Source organism: Spermophilus citellus, assembly GCF_964194105.1.
Source record: "Spermophilus citellus genome assembly, chromosome: 13".
Taxonomy (NCBI): Eukaryota; Metazoa; Chordata; class Mammalia; order Rodentia; family Sciuridae; genus Spermophilus; species Spermophilus citellus.
The window spans coordinates 15,374,374-15,393,144 of NC_138193.1; the positions used below are offsets into that span (position 1 = coordinate 15,374,374).

Consider the following 18,771-nt stretch of genomic DNA (forward strand, 5'->3'; position numbering starts at 1 on the left):
GAGGGTTTTGAATTCTCAAGAATTATTTATGTTAGCAAAGAGCTGAGCTTATGCACACAAGGAAAGCGTGCTTCCGGCCTTCCCGGGGAGAAGACTCTTACCCCTGAGCCTGCCTTCACACTGTCAATCCAGGACCCAGGCCGTGGGGGAGATGACTCAACAGAGGAGAGGAGGTGTGGTCACTCACCCCTCAGCAGGTGCTGAGTGCCCAGTCCCCTAGGCCACCCTGGCCCCAGCTTCCAGTTGAACCAGATGTTTGGGGGAGTCCAGCAAGGCTGTCCTGGGGGATGAGAAATGGAGGGGAGGGTCTGTGTAGTGGACACGCTGATGCCCCCCTCCCTCTCTGGCCAGCGTGTTGGAGCAGCCGCCCGCTCCCCAGTCTGTCTTTCAGGCCAGGTGTGCTCCCACACGCCACTGCATCTCCCCCTAGCTAGCCCAAGACTCCAGGAGAAGCCACTGCCTACCCTTAGGGACCACCTGTTACCATCTGTGACACAGGTGGCAAGCCCCCACTTCCGCTCCTGGTGGGAGCCCTTGGGGTGTGGTGCATTACCTGCCAGGACTGCAGACAAGCTGCCTTTCTGGCTCCTCAAAGGCTCCCTAACCTCGCCGTTGCACTTTTGTGGACATGGCTGAGTTCCGGGAGGATCTGACTCTCCGGCCCTTTCCTTTTAGAAGCAGATCTTTTGCCTGTTCAGGCCATGAACACCTAGTGCTGAGAAAAGCAAGAGTTGTTAGGGAAAGAACTGGGCTTCCGACCACAAGTAGGACAGTCTTTGGAGGGTCTACTGAGTCCTGGGCTCCGATCCAGGAATTGAACCCAAGCCTTTTCTACATTTTAATGCAGAAGATTTAATGAATACCTGTATTTTTGATTTTTTTTGTGCGTGTGCGTGTTCGTGTGTGTATTTCACAAATATGTTTTTCCTGTAAAAAATTACAAATAAATTATAGTTTATTTGTAAAGCATTATAAATAAAGCTTCAATTCCTCTTGATGACCCCTCCCATGCCCAACCCCACCCCAAGTAACCGTTCCTTTCCGTCAGAGCTGTCTGCCTCCTTATACCCTCAGACGCACACAGTTATGCACCACAGATGGGCAATGCTTTTCCTTTTATATAAATGCTGTCCCTCTGTACTTATTTTACAATGTGTCCTTTCCTCTCAATGAGTTGCCTGGATACCTTTCCATTTCAGGACCATCTCCTTTCTAATTTACCATGGATTCTCTAACCTTCCCCCAACACTGGATCTTTAGGTTGCTTCCAGTTGATTTTGTTCAATGTTTATGAACAACATCCTTGACTTCATTTCTTATGTATCTTCTAGAAAATTTCAGATCAAATACGAGCACAATGCAGTGTGTTTCCTTCCCCACCCCTGCCTTTTGTTGCCTGGAAGTCAGCACACCTTGCACACTGTCTGCATCGTGCTCTTTTTTTCTTTGTCACCAGTATGTATGCCTTGGAGAGGTTTCCGCACAGAGTTCTTTCTCCTTCTTTTTTTATAGTTGCATAGTATTCCATGCTCCATAATCATTGAACCCATTTCCTGTTGACAGACACCTGGGTTATTTCCTATTTTTGTTATTACAAATGACGTATCATGAAGATTTTGGACCATGTGTCCCTTTTCAGAAGTGAAACTGCTGAGTCTCAAGGGAAATGCACTTGTGGATTTTCCTGGGTATCATCACATTTCCTCCACAGAGGTGGCAGTGCCTGCTGTTGCCACGCTGTCGTGTTGGACGCTGGGCGTTCACCCAGTTTCTGTGCTGTCCTCTGGACTTTTCGGCTAGTGTCTGAGAGCACTCTTAGACACACCTTTTGTCTTCTTTTGGTCGTGGTTAACGTGGAGCCCCTCTCCTCTGCCGAGGATCTGTGGGTGGCTCCTGTGTTGGGAATGGCCCGTTACTGTCCTTGGCCTGCTGTTTTGTTGATTTCTGTTCCCGAGGGAGCCCGTGTATGTTCTGTAAATCGTCCTTTGTCTGGGATTTCAGTCACAAGTATTTTTCCCTGATTTGTTTCAGGCTTTGACTTTTCTTCTGGTGGCTTCTGTGATCCCGTGTCAGTATCCTGCGTCACTGGCTGTCCTACCCCACACTGTGGCTCATGCTGGCCCCTCACCTGCAGGGCCCTTTAACTTCCTAGCAGGGAGCTTGCGCTTGTCCCATTGGGTGGGACAGGCATGCCACCCTCCTCGATGCCTGGTCCCCCTACCAGGTCCGGGGACTCCTTCCTGGCTGCTCTTTTCAAATCCTACCCCGCCTCTGCTTCAGGTCACCTGAAGGTGCCCTCTGCCTCTGCCACCTGCCCTTGCTTTTCTCTGTCCCTCAGGCACTAGGGCTGAGTGTCTCATGCACAGATGGATGGACGAGTCCTTGCAGCTGTGACCTGCCTGTAATGTTTAGTGACTCCCTTTCCAGAGGACTCTTGTGCCTCCAACAGCCTCCTGTTGGACAGCAGGAGGAAAGGGGGTGGACGGGAGGCTGGCTTTTGTGTCCAGGGCTGTACTAGGGTCTCAGCAGCACTCAGCAATGAGGAGTGGCTTCCAGACCCCTGGCGAGGACTCTGATGGCCCCGTTTATCTTTACTTTTCTGTGTCAAATCTAAGAAAAGTCAACAACCAGGGCAGAATTTTTTTTTTTCAGTGAAATTTATTTCAGAACCATTGAATCAGTGTGATTATACTTTCTCACCCATAAATATTCCCCGCCACATGGTCTGAGTGCATCTATTTTCAGCCCCAAGGGGAGGACTAGCTGTAGCCCGGGCACCAGGCCTGATCACAGCCATTCCATAAGCACTGAGGAGGCTCGGTCACGGTCACTGCTGCCGCCGCCGGTCCCCTTGAATGAAATAGATCCACCCATCAATAAATACATAAATAAGTGGGTAAGCAGATGCTCATCGGAAGCTGGGAGCAGAGGAGAGGTTTTCTTGGAACAGAATGTGGCCTGATCCCATTGGGCTGGCGTTGAGGACGCAGGAGAGGAGGGTGGCCAGGTCAGCAGAGGTTCCAAAATGGCCCCTGGGAGGAGAGAGCCATCTCCTGGCTGGTGGCAAGAGAGCTCTGTGCATGTGTCCCCACCTGGGGACGCAGGTGGGTGTCGGTCCAGCCTTCATCCATGCTCAAAGCCCTCCTGCCCTCCTCTGCCAGCCCTCTGCGTGCAGGCTGCGTTCGATGCCGTGGGCCGCCGGTGAGGCCCCTTAGGACACGAATTCCATGGTGAAGTCTGTTATATCCTGGCCGCTGTTGTTCCCCAGGAAGACGGGCAGCTGCTCCGCCTGGGAGGTGCTGATGTACCAGTTGGGGAACTGAGCAGACTCAAACTCCACCTTGTCTTTGACCTCTATCTTGTTGAACACGAACCTCGGCTCCATCTTCTTCTTGGGGTAACTTTTGGGGTCTACACTCTGCAGCAAAATAGAAACAAGCCTCTTGGTGAGGGATGGGACAGAGACACTGTGGGAGAGGTGACCTTGGGACGGACCAGATGGGACACTCAGTGAGCAGGTACAGGACCTGGAGCCACACTCCTGAGTTGTCTTTGGGACCCCAGCTTTCTGTGTAGCCACTGAAAGAACCCTTCGTCTTCCCCAAATTCTTAGGATCATTGCTGGGGAACATCATGGAGGTGTGGATTTCTTTTAAAAGTAAAACTTAGGTCAAAGCTTCTCGGAGTATGTAGTTTCTAGGTACTTTTGCAGTTATTTATTTATTTTAAAGGATCCTGGCTAGAAATGACATCAATTGGAAATGAAGCTTTTGCTGGAAAAGCTGCAGGTGTGCGTGTGGGGGGTGATCTTGGAAGTGGAGATTGATGACAGGTCCCTTCAGTTGATGAGTTCCTCCAAAGTGTCATCCCGGAAATGGAGAGACCCTCCCGGTGTATAATGCACCTAGTCTTAACATGGTCTGATCTGTTGGCACCGTAACAATGGCTGGGCATGAGGCCGGCAGCGAGCGACAAGATTTAATTTTCTGCCGGGGTAGTGATGTTTGCATGCATTAAAAAATCACGTTGAATTTATTTGACATTTATGTAAAGTTGTCAAGCAGCCCAGCTCCCAGATTTTTAGGGGCTGGGGGTGGGAGGCAGGTGGTGTCCTGGGAAGCAGGGGGCGGCCATGGCTGCCCCTGGGGTGCTGAAGGGCCTCCCCTGGTCTTGACTCACCTCCAGCTGCAGGGTGGGCTTGTCCCCCTTCATCACACAGGTCAAGTACAGGTTCTTCCCCTTGATGCCCAAGGCCACGGGTGTCTTGCTGTCATTCCCTTCTCCCAGCACAAAGCTCATGGAGAACACCACTGGGGACAAGAGCGGGGTCTCTGGTCAGGCCACGCCGTGCAGGGCGGGCCCAAGCACTGCCCTCCAAACCCGGGACCCACACAAGTTAGCTCGCCCTGTGGGAACTGCTGGCCTGCACAACAGCAGGGTCGGGGGCTGGTTCCGGGATTCCCCAGAGAAGGCCCGACAGGTTCACAAAGCCTCTTGAAATGGGGACTAAGGGGGACCTTGAAATGGACACTAAGGTCTAAACGCTGAAGGACGGCAGGAAGTGATCTTGTCACTGGCCGCTGTGTGCCCATCCTCAAGAGTAGAACAATCTGATCACTACAGAAGGACAGGGAAGGCAGTGGTGGACACCTATCATCCCAGCAGCTCGGGAGGCTGAGGCAAGAGGATCATGAGTTCAAAGGCCAGCCTCAGTAACTTAGTGAGGCCCTAAGCAACTCAGCGAGACTCTGTCTCTAAATAAAATATAAAAAGGGCTGGGGATGTGGCTCAGGGGTTAAGTGCCCCTGGGTTCATTTCCTGGTACCACACACACACACAAAGAGGCCAGGAGAGATAATGCTCTCTGGCTGGTAAATTTCCCTATCAGGACCCGTGTGGTGGGGGTGGGAGGGAAGCGGGGGGCGCAGGGCAGCGCCAGGCCCCGGAAGGGCGGCCTGTCTCCCTGATATTCCAGCTTCAGTCTCCACAGCAGGAAAGGGAACCCGCAGCCATTAGCGCCTATCCATCAAATGACCCTGCACCATGGGAGCGTTGGCACTGCACCCTCCCGTGGGGCTTGGGGACAGTGGCCCTGGGACTGCTGGAGCAGGCTGGTCACCCTCCCTCCAGCAAACGCGCAGGTTGATGCTGTCCAGCTGGCCTCGTGGCTGGGCCCAGGGTCAGTGCCGTGGTGGCTGTCCCCTCCCAGTCCTGTTGCTCTGGGGAGCCCTGGCAAGTGGCCTGCAGGCCGGAGGGGATGCCAGGGTGCCCCCAACTACCTTGTTGCCTTAGATTCGGTCCATTGAGGTGCAGAGCTTTGAGCTCACACGGGTCAGACAGCACCAGGCTCTTCTGCTGGACGTCGCGCAGCCGGCAGTTCAGCACCGGGACGGCCGCGTCATACTCGTATCCGTCGTCATCCCAGGGGTCACAGAAGATGGGCTCTGGAATCAGGAGACAAAGGTCGTCAAGGCAGAGCCAGCGGGGGGGGGGACGTGGGCAGCAGGGCTGGGCCCCTCAGAGGACACAGGCACATGGCCTCAACCTCCAGCTGTGACCCAGGAGGGAGGAAGTGGGGAGTGGGGTGGCAAGGACGATGGTCCTGGCACAGGAGCCGTGGCTCAGGGCCACTGTCCCTCTCTGAGGACTACTGATGGGACACTTGTGTGAAATGTCATTACTCAGGTCACAGCACGAGCCCGGCCGAGGGTGGGCTTCAGGCTCACCGAGCTCTGGGAGGTGAGCCTCAAGGTGGGTTCACACCACCGTCTCCTTGGAAGAGGGGCTTTGGCCAAAGGCAGCGCTGGCTTGGTTTCTGGGCTTGTTTCCTACCTTTAAAGGCTTGAGCTGGAGAGGGGACTTGGGGGCTGAGTGAGGGGCTGAGAAGAGCCCGAGGGAGGATCTCAGTCAGTACCTTCTTCAAAGATGAGGGAAAGGCAGGTGTGCAGGTCCTCGCCCCGGGGGGCCTGTGTGCCCGGAAGGATCCGAAGCTTCTCCACGGCCACGACGAGAGACACCACCTGCTGCAAGCTCTTGTTGAGGTGCAGCTGGGAGATCTGCAGCTGGATGCCCTCATCCACGGAGCCGAGGTAAAGGTCCTGCCAGTTGCACTGTGGGGAGACCGAGGCAATGAGCAGGTTAAGATGGTCATGCTGGAGGACCTCAGAGAGCAGGAAGGGGCCTCAGAGATTACCAAGCTTCTACTGCTAGTTGCTAGGTCTGTGAAGCCTAGAGAGGCTTTCCCAAGGACACCCAGCAAGAAGAATGTGGGCCTCCTGACATCCTACATGCTATTCTCTTAAAATAGAGGCCAATTCGACGTCACCTCTCCGGTACACCTCCCACCTCTCCATACACCCTCTCACCCTTCCTACCTTTTCCTATCCCTAAAGCTCTAACACTGCCATTAAAATTTTTGGAACAATAACGATCATGACTTTTTCTGTTGATCTTGGCTCACTCAACGAGTTCTGGATTTTTCTACACAGATCCTTCTTCTCAGGCTTTCTGCCAGCACTGTAAGAATGGTGGCTATTTGTGGAGTCTGTGACCACTTCCCTGCTGCGTTCAGGCCTGGCTGGAGTTGCCCTGAGGCTTGGTGTGGTTCTGGAGTTTGAAGGACAGTGACAGAGACCCAACAGCATAGAGGAGAGCCGAGCTGAGCAGCGAGAAGTTCTGGGATTATGAGGCTGGTGGAAGCTGGCCTGAACTGGGTGGGTGGTGGGGGGAGAGACGGCTGTGCCACCTGGGAAACTTATCAGGCATCACACAACCGAGAAGAGACAGCTAGACCTTGGTGTGAGCCTGAAGAAGGCCCCTTTGCTGGGGTGAACTTAGCTCCCAACTGAAGATGCCCAGACCTCAGGGCTCCAGGATGCCAGGGTGGCAGAGAAGATCTGTTTGCAAATGAGGATCAAAGCCGGAGGGTGTCTGGTCCAAGATCAAACAGCAATTCTAACAAAAATTGGGAGCTTTGACTCCCAGCCCATCTTTTTTTTTGATACCGTCTATGTCTTCCTGACCTAAGTTCCATCCCAGGGAGGAAAAAGGGGCAGGCATGGGTTAGTTCCCAAGGCCACCCTCTCTGGGTGGCAGAGTTTAAATCAAGTGATTAAAGTAGATTGGACCCATCTCCTGAGAGGAGGACCAAGCCAGGCATGGTGGCACACGCCCGTATTCCCTGCAACTTGGGAGGCTGAGGCAGGAGGATGGCAGATTTGAGGCCAGTTTTAGCAATTTAGTGAGGCTCCATCTCCAAGTAAAAAATAAAAAGGGGTGGGGATGTGGCTCAGTAGTAAAGCACCTTTGGATTCAATCCTCTCTGCCAAAAAAAAAAAAAAAAAAAAAGAATAATAATAAACAAAAGGCAGACCAGATCTCCTTGAAAACTTGGCTGTCTTCCTTGTGTGAAGCAGCTGCCCAGCGATGCAAGGCCTTACGGGGAGACTGTGGGATAGTGGGGTGCAGCCAGTGTCTATCTTACTGGAAGAGGCAAAAGTCAGCCCATTGCGAAACACCTGGGGGGTGAGGCAGCCCAGAGCCCGTTTCTTTGAGCCCTTCCACACACCAGGAGCAAGGCCCAGAGTCTCACCTTCATGTGTTTGGGGCCGTCCACCTCAAAGAACAGTTCGTTCTCGTCACTGCAATAAAGATAGACATGGCTCAGGTATGTCTTTCCTTTGGTGCACACAAGCCTTGCACTAATAAAATTGTGAACAGCCTGTTTCTCAAGGCTGCCTGGAGACTTCTGGAGAGTCCCATGGCGATGTGCATGGGACAGTCTAGAGGGCAGGTTCTGGGCCATGCTGCTAGGCATCCTGAGAACGCCTGATTGGGTCCCGAGACCTAAACTCTTGCCCAGAAGAGTCAGCTAAAATCAGAGCCCCTCCCACACAAGCCAAACTTGCAAAGGGCCCCTGGCATGTCCACTGGGAATGTGGGAAGCCCCTGCAGCAGCAAGGGTGGCTGGTGTCAGAGTCCCAAGGCTGGATTGGGGTGGGTTAGCTTGTTTGCCACCTAATGAGGAGATTTGGGGACACATCTGGTCTCTAAGCATAGACAACCTTCACTCACGAGAGGGGAGCCCTGTTCAGACTACTCGGTATCCACACTCACCTGTGGTAAGCCATCATCTCACTGGCCAGTTCGGGTACTGCTGCCATGGCTGCCTTTGAGACCTGTGAGAAGAGCAGGAAATGAGTGGTCACTGCAGGGCCGGTTCCCCCAGGGCCACTTTCATGTGCGTTTCCCTCAGCATCCAGTACAGCCAGGCCTGCAAAGGAATGCCCTTGGAAAGAGCCATCCTGGGGTCTAGAGGAAAGCGCTTGCTGAATCAAATCCAAACCAGAAATATATTGTTTGGAGACCGGGTGCATGGTCCCTCCATTGACTTCTCAGATGTGAGCTGCTGGGTAAGCAGAAGGCAGTCCCAGAACAGCTACTTTACAGTAGAGCTAGCTTTTTTTTTTTTTTGCAAAAAGCCCAATCTTCAGGCAGAGAGGAGGATAGTGAGGGAATGTAGGAGAGGAGGAGGAGGAGGAGGAGGAGGAGGAGAGAGAGAGAGAGAGAGAGAGAGAGAGAGAGAGGAGAGACAGAGACAGAGAGATAGAGGGACAGAGAGAGAGACACAAAGAGAGACAGACAGAGACAGAGAGAGAGAGAGACAGAGAGATAGAGAGACAGAGAGAGAGAGAGAGAGACAGAGAGAGAGAGAGACAGACAGAGAGATCCCCCTTAGGTTCTAAGCGTTAGCGAGACTTGAGGCCATACCTGAACAACAAAGACTGGTAGGAGAGAATCCCAGATCCGCCTGCTGCGCTGTGGAGCACAAAGAACTCCGTTCTGTGCTGGTTGATTTCTCCTGCACTGTTTTATAGCCCTTCAAAAGCAGAAGTGAAGAGCTGAGAAATTTTCCCTCTGGTTAAATGATTTCACAACCAAGTCAAAAGCATGGGGCGGGGGGAAGAGGATTGGCTGGAGCTTTTCGGGGAAAGGGGCTGGTATGCCGAAATTATCCCTAATCTGTGGCAGTGCCAGGGATAGCAAGCTATGACACATTTCACAAATGGGTCATCATGCAAATCAGCACCGTTTTCCTTATGACCCCGGTGCCTATGATGTCAATACTAAAATACTGGATTTTCCTGGGTTAGAAGAGTGTGCTGATTTAGGGTCTTTGGAACAATGTGCAGGACATGCAGATGAATGTGCACAAATAACCCCCCCCACACACACACACTTCCTTGTACTTAGGTTGGGAACCTTTCCCCTTGGGAATGGTTGGATGGTATAATGAAGGGGCACTCGCTCTCCCTGTCGGGCTCGAGGGTGCTGCTCTCAGACACTCTCCATCAGTCCTGAGGGTCTCTGGGGAGACACTGGCCTCCCTTGAATGGAGCAGGGGACATACAGTGTTCAGGGGTGCAGGCTCCTGAGCAGGTCAGGTGACCCCAGATACAAACTCATGCCACCCCAAGATGCCAGGTGCTGGTACCCCAGCAATTTCATATCGAAAACACATCAGTGCTGGGTGATCAATGAAATGACCCCATATTATGTTCTATTGGGAAAGGGGTTTATTGAATCAATCAAGTGTCCAGGATCACAGAGACTTTTTAAAATGTAGAAGAGATGTTCTCTGCCTAAAATAACTTTTTGATGAGCTCTTGTTTCCATGAGAATATCCAGAAGAGACTATGCTATACCTCTTGTGAACACCAAGCATTACCAGACTGTTGAACCCGACAGCAGCGTGCCTGTCGCAGGGTACTGCCCTGGGGCAGCTCTTCGCTGGTGGAATGAATGAGGACCCAGGTTTCAAATGGTGCTTGGAGTCTGGGACACTGATGTTAGAGCATCCTTACAGCCTCAAAAGTGGAACCTTGTCACCACGGTTCCCAGGAGGCTGTGAGATCTTTTAGAGCCGGTGAATGCCTGGCACGGGAATGGGCACAGTCAGGATTTGCTGCCTGAAGGGTGAGCAGAAATTTCACAGTGTTTTCATTCAAATAAGCGTGTGCCTACTATGTGCAGGACACTGTGCCAACCCTGCCTTATCCAAGGGAGTCAGCCCCTGACGGACAGGTGAGCATACTGGAAGCACAAGGCTCTACTGTGGGGTGAGGGTGGCTTGCTTACTTAGCAGCCTTCTGATTCCTGGTTGGATCCCAGTACCTTGATATCAGGAAGGCAGACAGAAGATTCTCACCTTTGGAAATTCATGAGTTCTGTTGGAAATCTAAAAGCCATCTGCTGTGTCGGGGTCTTGTGAGTTTGGAAAACGATATGCAGTTCCCAACAGTGAACCCTGATAAAATTTGGTGTCTTGTCCTGTGGACACCCGAGGATTCCTGTCTGGTTGGCCCGGGTGACTCCTGTCTTGCCCCAGTATCTCCCTGTAAATGAACCACTGTTCTCCAGATCCAATTGGAGGGACAGTGACTTCTCTGGCCATCAAAGCCTGGTGATCTGGTGATGGTGTGGGCTGCCCTGAGAGAGAACAGAGATGCCCTTGCTCTGCTCATTGAGGGAAAGCAAGGAGGAAGAGGGCCAGTGACAGAAGGCAGGCCTGTAAGGTGCCCGAACATCTGCTCTGAGTTGGTCCCTTCCTCCTGGGGCCTGGGGTGCCGGTTGGGAAGCTTCAGCTCCTTATGCTTCCACCACCTTCTATTGCAACATTCCAGAAGCTCCGACCCTGCCGGCTGGAAGGAGCCTTAATGGCTGTCCAGTGGGATCTGGTGGGGCCTGGTGTGGGGGGCAGATTGCTATCTGAGCATAGGCAGCAGGTGCAGAAACCAAGGCCAAGAGCTGTGAAGTGATTTGTCCAACGTCACAATGTGGTTGAAGCTGTGCCTGATTCTTTCTGTTCCAGGGGAATTTTGGAGCCCTGGGGTAACATCCTTTGATGTCACCGCCTCCATGGTTCTGCCACGTCTCATTCTGGCCCTGTGGTCGGGACCCCAAACCTTTTCCTTCCATTCCCATCTCAGGAAGTGAAATCTCTTGCCATGTCATGTAGGCGGCTTGCACAACCCTGTATCAAAGCTCGTCTCTCCAAGGAGGCAGCTCAGGTCACACTTCCTTCCGGTCCCCAGTGAGTACAGAACATCTCACTATAGAACAGGAGGGGAAGTGGAGTCCCACGGATGTCGGTGGCAACACGAACCCCAGGACGTGGAACGAGCAGAAGTGGGAGCTGGCAAAGCCAGTCATGGGGGGGCATTCCAATTTTGGGGGAAATTTTCAGCCCTTGAGTCACTCGACCTCTTCTCAGCTCAAGTCCCCCTCTCCCTGGGCAAGCTGGTCCTCTAAGACAGGAGGTGTGGCGCTGCCTCATGCCATCTTAGGTCTGAGCCTGGGCTTCCCAGCCTGTCATCGAGGTTGGTCATCCCATTGGTTTCCTACCATTTTAAAGAAGAAGACAAGCAAAACAGTCATGGCTTCGTTCTTATGTTGTCCCTGTGCCTGGAGGGACGTCAGCTTCTCTGTCCCCTTGCTCAGAACGGAGCTGAGTGATGGCTGCTGCACCGTTTCTCTGCCCATCTCATTCTTTTTGTTTTTTTGGTACCAGGGATGGAACCCAGGGGTGCTTAACCCCTGAGCCACATCCCCAGCCCTTTTATGTTTTATTTTGAGGCAGGGTCTCACTAAGTTGTCTAGGGTGTCACTAAGTTGATGAGGCTGGCTTTGAACTTGCAACCCTCCTGCCTCGGCCTCCAGTGCCGCTGAGATGACAGGCGAGCACCGCAGCATCTGGCCACCCATCTCTTTCTTGAGGATGACTTCCTGACGCTGTTCTTAGGAGCCTGCCATTTCCTTGCACCGTTCCTGAGGGCCCCCTCTGGCACCGAGGGTTTGGACGAGGCCCTGTGTACCTACACCTGTCTCTCTGGACACTTCTGTTTCTTTCAGTTTATGGAATTATTTGGGATGGGGCAATAGGGTTTTTATTGTGAGACCATCACCTTCAGAGGGCCTGTCCCCCTCTGGGACCCAAGAACTCAGAAAGGGGACAGGTGAAGTCCAAGTGCTCCACCCTCCTCCCTGGCCTAGAACAGGCCTTGGCCCTGCTTAGGTGTGAGGTCTCCAGTGGCTCTTCTCATCTGGTGGGAGGGGGGTTGTCCCTCCTCTGAGAGGCCATTTGGATCTACCAGAAAAGTCCCCAGGGCTTTCCTACAGGACATCTTCTCTTACATAGGACGGGCGTGAAGAACTAATGAAGAACAGGAGGCTCTGGTACCACATTTCCCCGGGGTCTGGAAACTTGTCCTTCGAAGGGCCAGACTGTCTGTGTTGTAGGTGCCATTGATTTGAAGAGCTGTCACAGGACTCTCTTTGTCTTGCTGGTCACAGACACAGGCCCCTGTCTGACACTATGGTATTCTGCCACTTTCCTTGGACACACGTTTAGAAACAAAACTTTTTAAAAAGCTTCCATTTATCAAGTACTTTTTTTCCCTCTTATTATCCTAATTGGTCTTCACAGCAACCTGAAGATAGGTAGGACAGTCCCATTTTGCCTCCCAGGACACTGAGGCTGAGACACAGATGCTAAATGCTGGGACCAGGATGCAAACATGGGCGCGTTGAACCCAGACCAGGGCCTTCTCTCTCCCTTTCCGTTGTTCTGAACACCTGCTGCCCACAGCCTCCTGCCCACACATAGCTACCCCTGGACTTTTCTCAGTGGCTCACTTAGGTCTAAACAGTCCTGGCTGGGCACATGCCCAGGGCCCAGCGACTGCCCTGAGTGTTCCCGGGCCCCTTCCCGGGTACGGTGGGCTCTTCTCCTCGATCTCCCCTCCGCCCCGCCTGGGACAGGCGCGTTGTGTGAATTCACCTCTTTCTCTTTCTCCCAGGCACTGACCACCAGTGTGTGGACATTTCCAAATCAGAGTTCTGAGTTGTCTTTCTTCCCATTTTTGACTTGCTTCCTCATTCCGCTCTACTCTCTTGCCTGGAACTGGCGGCCTGTTGTTAGGTTTTCTCTGATATTTTATTTTTCCTCCAAAACTTGTTAGAGTACGGCCCAAAACAGAACCAACCAACCCCAAACCCCAAACCAACAACAAAACGACTTTTAGGGTTTCTATCCTTGGAGTCATGTGCTTTCTTTTTTTCTTTCTTTAATGACACTTAATATACTTCTCTCTTCCAATCCGTGGTGAAGTACTTCTCTCCTGGAAGGTGTGTTGTGTCTTGATTTGACTCCCTTGGTGGTGACAGCACTGAGGGCCGTCTGGCCCCTTTCTTCCCACGACCTCATGGATTCCCTTCTTAGCCTTTCCTCCTTGCTGACTAGAACTGAGCTTTCTCTCTTCTGGGAGAGGAGGTTCTCTGAAAAACCACTTAGGGTTTGTGGTGTGCGCTGGTCAAGTCTAGGTCACAGACTCTCCGTAGCTAAGCTCCCCTAATCGCTGGGCAAAGTGGAATGGGGGGGGGATCCTACTGGGACAGGTGTCCGGGCTTCGGGGAAAAACAAGCCTCAGTCTACAGATAGCTATTCCAGAAAGCACCAGCCTCCAACTTTGGCTCTGATCTTTTGTTAGGGGTTTAGGAAATCTGCCAACACGTCATAGAAATCTGTGAGACGGTCACACAGGGGAATAGCTTTCAAAATAAGGTTTTACCTGGACACCTGTGTAGCGTGATAGTTCCTGAGAGAACTGCCAAAGTCAGTGGTGATTAGAAAACAGCCTTCTTAGCTTTCTGTTAATCTATATGTTCACCTTCAAAGGTTCCAATGATATGGAAGTGTGTAAGGTAAAAAGTGGAAGTCCTCTGTACCCGACCTGGCTTCCCCTTTCACTGGATGAGAATTTGATCAGTCACTGTCCTCCTAGTCACAGCCACCCTGAGGCTCACGAATGGTCTCTCTCTAGCGCTTCCTGGATGCCTAGGTCTTGTGTATTTCTTTCTATCCCTGCTGCTAGGGATGGTGTGGTTCAAGTCCTCCTGCCGCCCAGGCCATTGGAATCATACCCTAACAAGGTCCTTTGATTGCCATGGACACCTGGTCCATCCACTCCCCACACATCGGCCTCAGCGCTCCCTTCAAAGAGCAAAGCCCTTGCTCAAAGCAGCCCCTGCTTCCCTGCCGGCCAGTGGACGAGCAGGGCCCCCCGAGCAGGGCCCGCATTCTGTCACCAGCAAGGGGGTCCTTCAGGCCCCAGCTCACGCTCCACCCCTCCACCCCCCGCCTCTTCCCAGGCTGGTGGCGAGGCTCTCTGCCGTGGGAGTCTCCGACACCCACTGCCAAGCTCCCTCCTGTGCCCTGCGTGCTTGTCTCCCTTCCAGTGAATGTGGCCTGTGTGCAGGGCTGGGTGACCTCCCCTCTGTCATGACTGCACTTGACAGGGCTCTGTGGACCCTGGCTGGCCAGATAAATGACGGTCCCAAGGGCTCTGGCCACCATGGCAGGCTTCCTCGTGGGCGAGCTCCCCAACAGCAAAGCACCTCCTGGAGGAGCCCCTGGGCCAGAGGCAGAGGCCTTCCGGGGGCACAGGTGGCTCAGGGGCCGCTGGCAGAGCGGCCCGCCAGTGCCAGCGCAGGAGGCCCCCCGGCCCGGGGGGAGCAGCCGGTCCCCACCAGGGTGTCGGGTGTGCTGGAGGACAAGAGGAAGACAGAGGCACAGTGTAGGACACCTCGGGTCACAGTTTGAGTCACAACCACTGGCTCGAGTCACAGTGTGTCCACCGACCTGCCTCGAAGTTCTCTGGGACAGGGGGGCCACTGGGGCTGACACGACAACTGGTGGGGGTGACGTCCTGCGTCACTAAATACCTGCAGCAGGTGCGCTTCTGAAGAGGCACTCTTTCCCCTTAATGGCAGCTTTGGGATGTTTCCTGAGGGTTTTCCAAATTCCTCAGAGAATTCTAGAAGGTCAAGGTGATGGCACATGGGGGAGGTGACACAGAAGGTGACATATTCCTTATTCGTTTGTTCAACACAAGGCGCCCACTTACAGCATGTGGGGTGTGTGCGTGCACGTGTGTGCATGTGTGTGTGTGTGTGTGTGTGTGGGGGGTGCGTGTGCAGGACGTGGTATAGCCGTCCTCAAACAGGTTTTTCTTTTCTGTTTTTTGTTAATGTCCTCTGTTTAAGAAAGACTGTCGACGTGATGTGGCAGCTGTATAGACCAGCTCCCTAGAAAGTCCAGCTGCCCTCTCCTGCACACGCTCGGGGGCATACCGGGCCAGTGGAGGAGCCTGCCTGGCTCCCAGAGCAGGCCCCTGTCCACTTATTCGGGTCACCTGCCCAGCCCAGGGTGGGGCCCATGCGGCCAGCCGTCCCCGCTGGCTCTTGCCCCTCCTGTCTTCATTGTCACTTCCTGGGCCGGAGCACACCAGCCCTCTAGAGTGCAGTCAGGTCCTGGGTCTTGCTGCCCTGCAGGCTGGGCTGCCTCCTGGCCAGGCACAGTCCCCTGCCGTCTCTCACTTCTGTGTGGGAGTCCCCCGAAGTTGCTTGTCCAGTCAAGACAGCGACCTCCCGGTAGAGTCCTGCGCCACGGAGGCTGCTCAGCTCTCTGACCCGGTCCCCAAGGTCAGTTCATGGACAAGAGATGAGGCTCTATGGTGGCCAGGGCAAGCCTCAGGCTCCAACACAGGTGCTGACTTGCAGTTGGAGACCCTCTGCCCACACTGGCCTTCCAGATGCAGAGGGCTCAGCACCCCGTGTGCTCTGGGGGAGCCCAGGACTCGGGCCTCAGAGCCGCTCAGCAGTCCTTACAGAACCCACAGCCAGTCCTGTCGCCAGGTGTCCATCCCCTGCCTGTCTTTTTACCTGTGGCTGCACTGACAGAGGGGGATAGAGTGACCTGAGTGGAGATGGGGACAGGGAGCCTGTTGCCCTTGCTGGCTGAGCTTCCAACCGCAGATCACTTAGCTCTTCACCCAGACCCCTGGACCTTCTCTAGGGCCTGTCTGGGCACCTCCTTGTAAACCCAGTTTTATCAAAAAGCAAAAGAAAAAACGAAACCCTGCTCAGTCAGCTTAACCGGATCCCACTGACCCCTGTATCTGATCACCCCTGGTATCTAATCAGATTCTGCATCCTCTGCCCCAGGATGTGGACGGCTCCGGCCATCTTCACAGGGACCCTAGGGAACTCTCAGTAACTTTCCACCACTGACCTGTCCACCCTCCTCCGTGGCTAAGCATGACCACGTTTCTTGTGCTATAGTTGAAGTTATGGCCAATCTCTTTCTCCTGCTACAAGAGCTCATTGTTATGGTGCTGGCCAGTACCCTCCGGGGAGGGTCGTGAATAACTGTTTGCCTTACTTTATGACCCAAGGGTCATCGGGTGCTTTCTCTTTAGCAATGAACTTCAGGGGTTTGATCCGTCTCGGTGATACCCAAGTTCCTTGACTCCCTCCTTCAAAGGTTCAACCTATGGGACATGCTAGTTAATTTGGAAAGCAGTATGGAGATTTCTTGGAAAGCTGGGAATGGAACCACCATTTGACCCAGCTATTCCCCTTCTCGGTCTATTCCCTAAAGACCTAAAAAGAGCATGCTACAGGGACACTGCTACATCAATGTTCATAGCAGCACAATTCACAATAGCAAGACTGTGGAAGCAACCTAGATGCCCTTCAATAGACAAATGGATAAAAAAATGTGGCATTTATACACAATGGAGTATTACTCTGCATTAAAAAATGACAAAATCATAGAATTTGGAGGGAAATGGATGGCATTAGAGCAGATTATGCTAAGTGAAGCTAGCCAATCCCTAAAAAACAAATGCCAAATGTCTTCTTTGATATAAGGAGAGTAACTAAGAACAGAGTAGGGATGAAGAGCATGAGAAGATTAACATTAAACAGGGATGAGAGGTGGGAGGGAAAGGGAGAGAGAAGGGAAATTGCATGGAAATGGAAGGAGACCCTCAGGGTTATACAAAATTACATACAAGAGGAAGTGAGGGGAAAGGGAAAAATAATACAAGGGGGAGAAATGAATTACAGTAGAGGGGGGTGGAGAGAGAAGAGGGGAGGGGAGGGGAGGGGATGGGGGATAGTAGAGGATAGGAAAGGCAGCAGAATACAACAGACACGAGTATGGCAATATGTAAATCAATGGAAGTGTAACTGATGTGATGCTGCAATCTGAACACGGGGTAAAAATGGGAGTTCATAACCCACTTGAATCAAGGTGTGAAATATGATATATCAAGAACTATGTAATGTTTTGAACAACCAACAATAAAAAAAAAAGAAAAAAAAAGAAAGGGGACATCTATAAGTCAAAAAAAGCTATGAAGCCAGTCATGGTGCCCACACCTATAATCCCAGCTATCGGGGAAGCTGGGCAGAAGAATCACTTGAGCCCAGGAGCTTGAGCTCAGCCTGGGCAACAGAGACCTCATCTCAAAAACAAACAAAACCAAGAGACAAATAGAACAATCTTAAAATGGGATTTTATTTGGATTCTGATTGAAGCAAAACACATTATAAAAATCATAAGCAGAAATATGAAAATATCAGAATATTCAATCATTAAATAATAGTTCTGTGGGGCAGTTGGTATGATAATGACATTGAGGTTGTTTTTTTAAGAATCATTGTCTTTTATATATATATTCTAAAATATTTATGGATGAAATTATGATATCTGGGATTTGCTTCAAAATTATAAGGGAGGAGGAGAAGTGGGTAAGAACATATATGAAATAAGATTGCCTATGAGTAAATAAATATTAAATCTGGTGATGAATAAAAAAAAAAAGAAAAAAAGAAATACAGTGTTTGCCTGATTCTAGAATGGAAAATAAAATCAATTGTTATCTCTAAATCATTGTAATTTTTTTCTTTAACATCACTCACCACTTACCTAAAAGAGACTGTGACAATATTTATATTTTCCAAATAATAAAGAAGGGAAAAAAATCTAAAAAAAAAATGTCAAGGCGACCATGGAGTCCACCAAAGACTCTCTTCCCAGGGCAGGGACATTTCCTCCCACTTCCATATGTCCCAGTGAGAAGGAAAGAAGGCAATCTGTGAACAAAACAGACCACCAGTCACCTCGAGACTCAGAAAGAACACCCCACCTCTGTCTCCGCAGGTTCCAAGAGTCCTTGTTGCTCATGCTGTGCACTCATCAAATGGGCTAGGAGTTCAGGGGCACTTGGTGGGAAAGTTGGAAAGGGAAAAGAGGGAACTGAATGTCTTACTTTCCTGCCACCTGCGTCCCAAGAAGCTACTCAGCTTTCTGGCCTGTTGTCCTCAACATGAGGACAGGTAATAAATGAGGAAGCCCCCAACACGGAGGTGGATGGATCACGCTGGGCAGGCAGGAAATATTTATTTCCCTCAAGCTGGGTGTGGCCCCTTCCTCCTTTCTCCCCTTCTTAATGGGAGGGGCCTGCTTTCGTTGGGTCTCTGGTGCCAGCGAATATCTAGCAGGTATTGCTGGTTGTGGGAGAGCGTGGTGTGTCAAGACTAGAAAGTGTCAACTGGTGACACTGACTCAGGAAGCCGTGGCTGGGCCCCGGGGCTGCGGTGGGGAGGAGGATGCTGCTCCCAGGTGCCTTGCTGTCCCTGAGGCCCTTGTACAAATGGAGCCTGCACAGGCTCACCACACAGGGGCTTCTGGAGTGTTCCAGCACCCTTCCCTCTTAGCACCACCCATTCCCAGAGGTAGGAAGTGCCTCCCGGCAGGCAAGCATTAAGTGGCATTAAGGCGGGTGCCACTCTTCAGGAAGCTCATGCTCTTAGGTGTCAGCAGTCATTAGACCCTGAGGAGGGACATTCCCTTTTGCTGCCGCC

General features: G+C 52.1%; 1 protein-coding gene across 1 annotated transcript; it reads right to left on the minus strand.

The window, feature by feature from the left end:
* Positions 1–2,697: 2,697 nt before the first annotated feature.
* Positions 2,698–8,854, minus strand: IL1B (interleukin 1 beta). The gene is made up of 7 exons (XM_081265464.1): positions 8,770–8,854; positions 8,116–8,177; positions 7,592–7,640; positions 5,915–6,110; positions 5,280–5,444; positions 4,180–4,310; positions 2,698–3,418 (listed from the first exon to the last, which is right to left on the minus strand). The coding sequence occupies exons 2-7, from the start codon at positions 8,160–8,162 to the stop codon at positions 3,212–3,214; spliced, it is 795 nt and encodes a 264-aa protein (XP_081121590.1). The 5' UTR covers positions 8,163–8,177; positions 8,770–8,854; the 3' UTR covers positions 2,698–3,211.
* Positions 8,855–18,771: the final 9,917 nt, after the last annotated feature.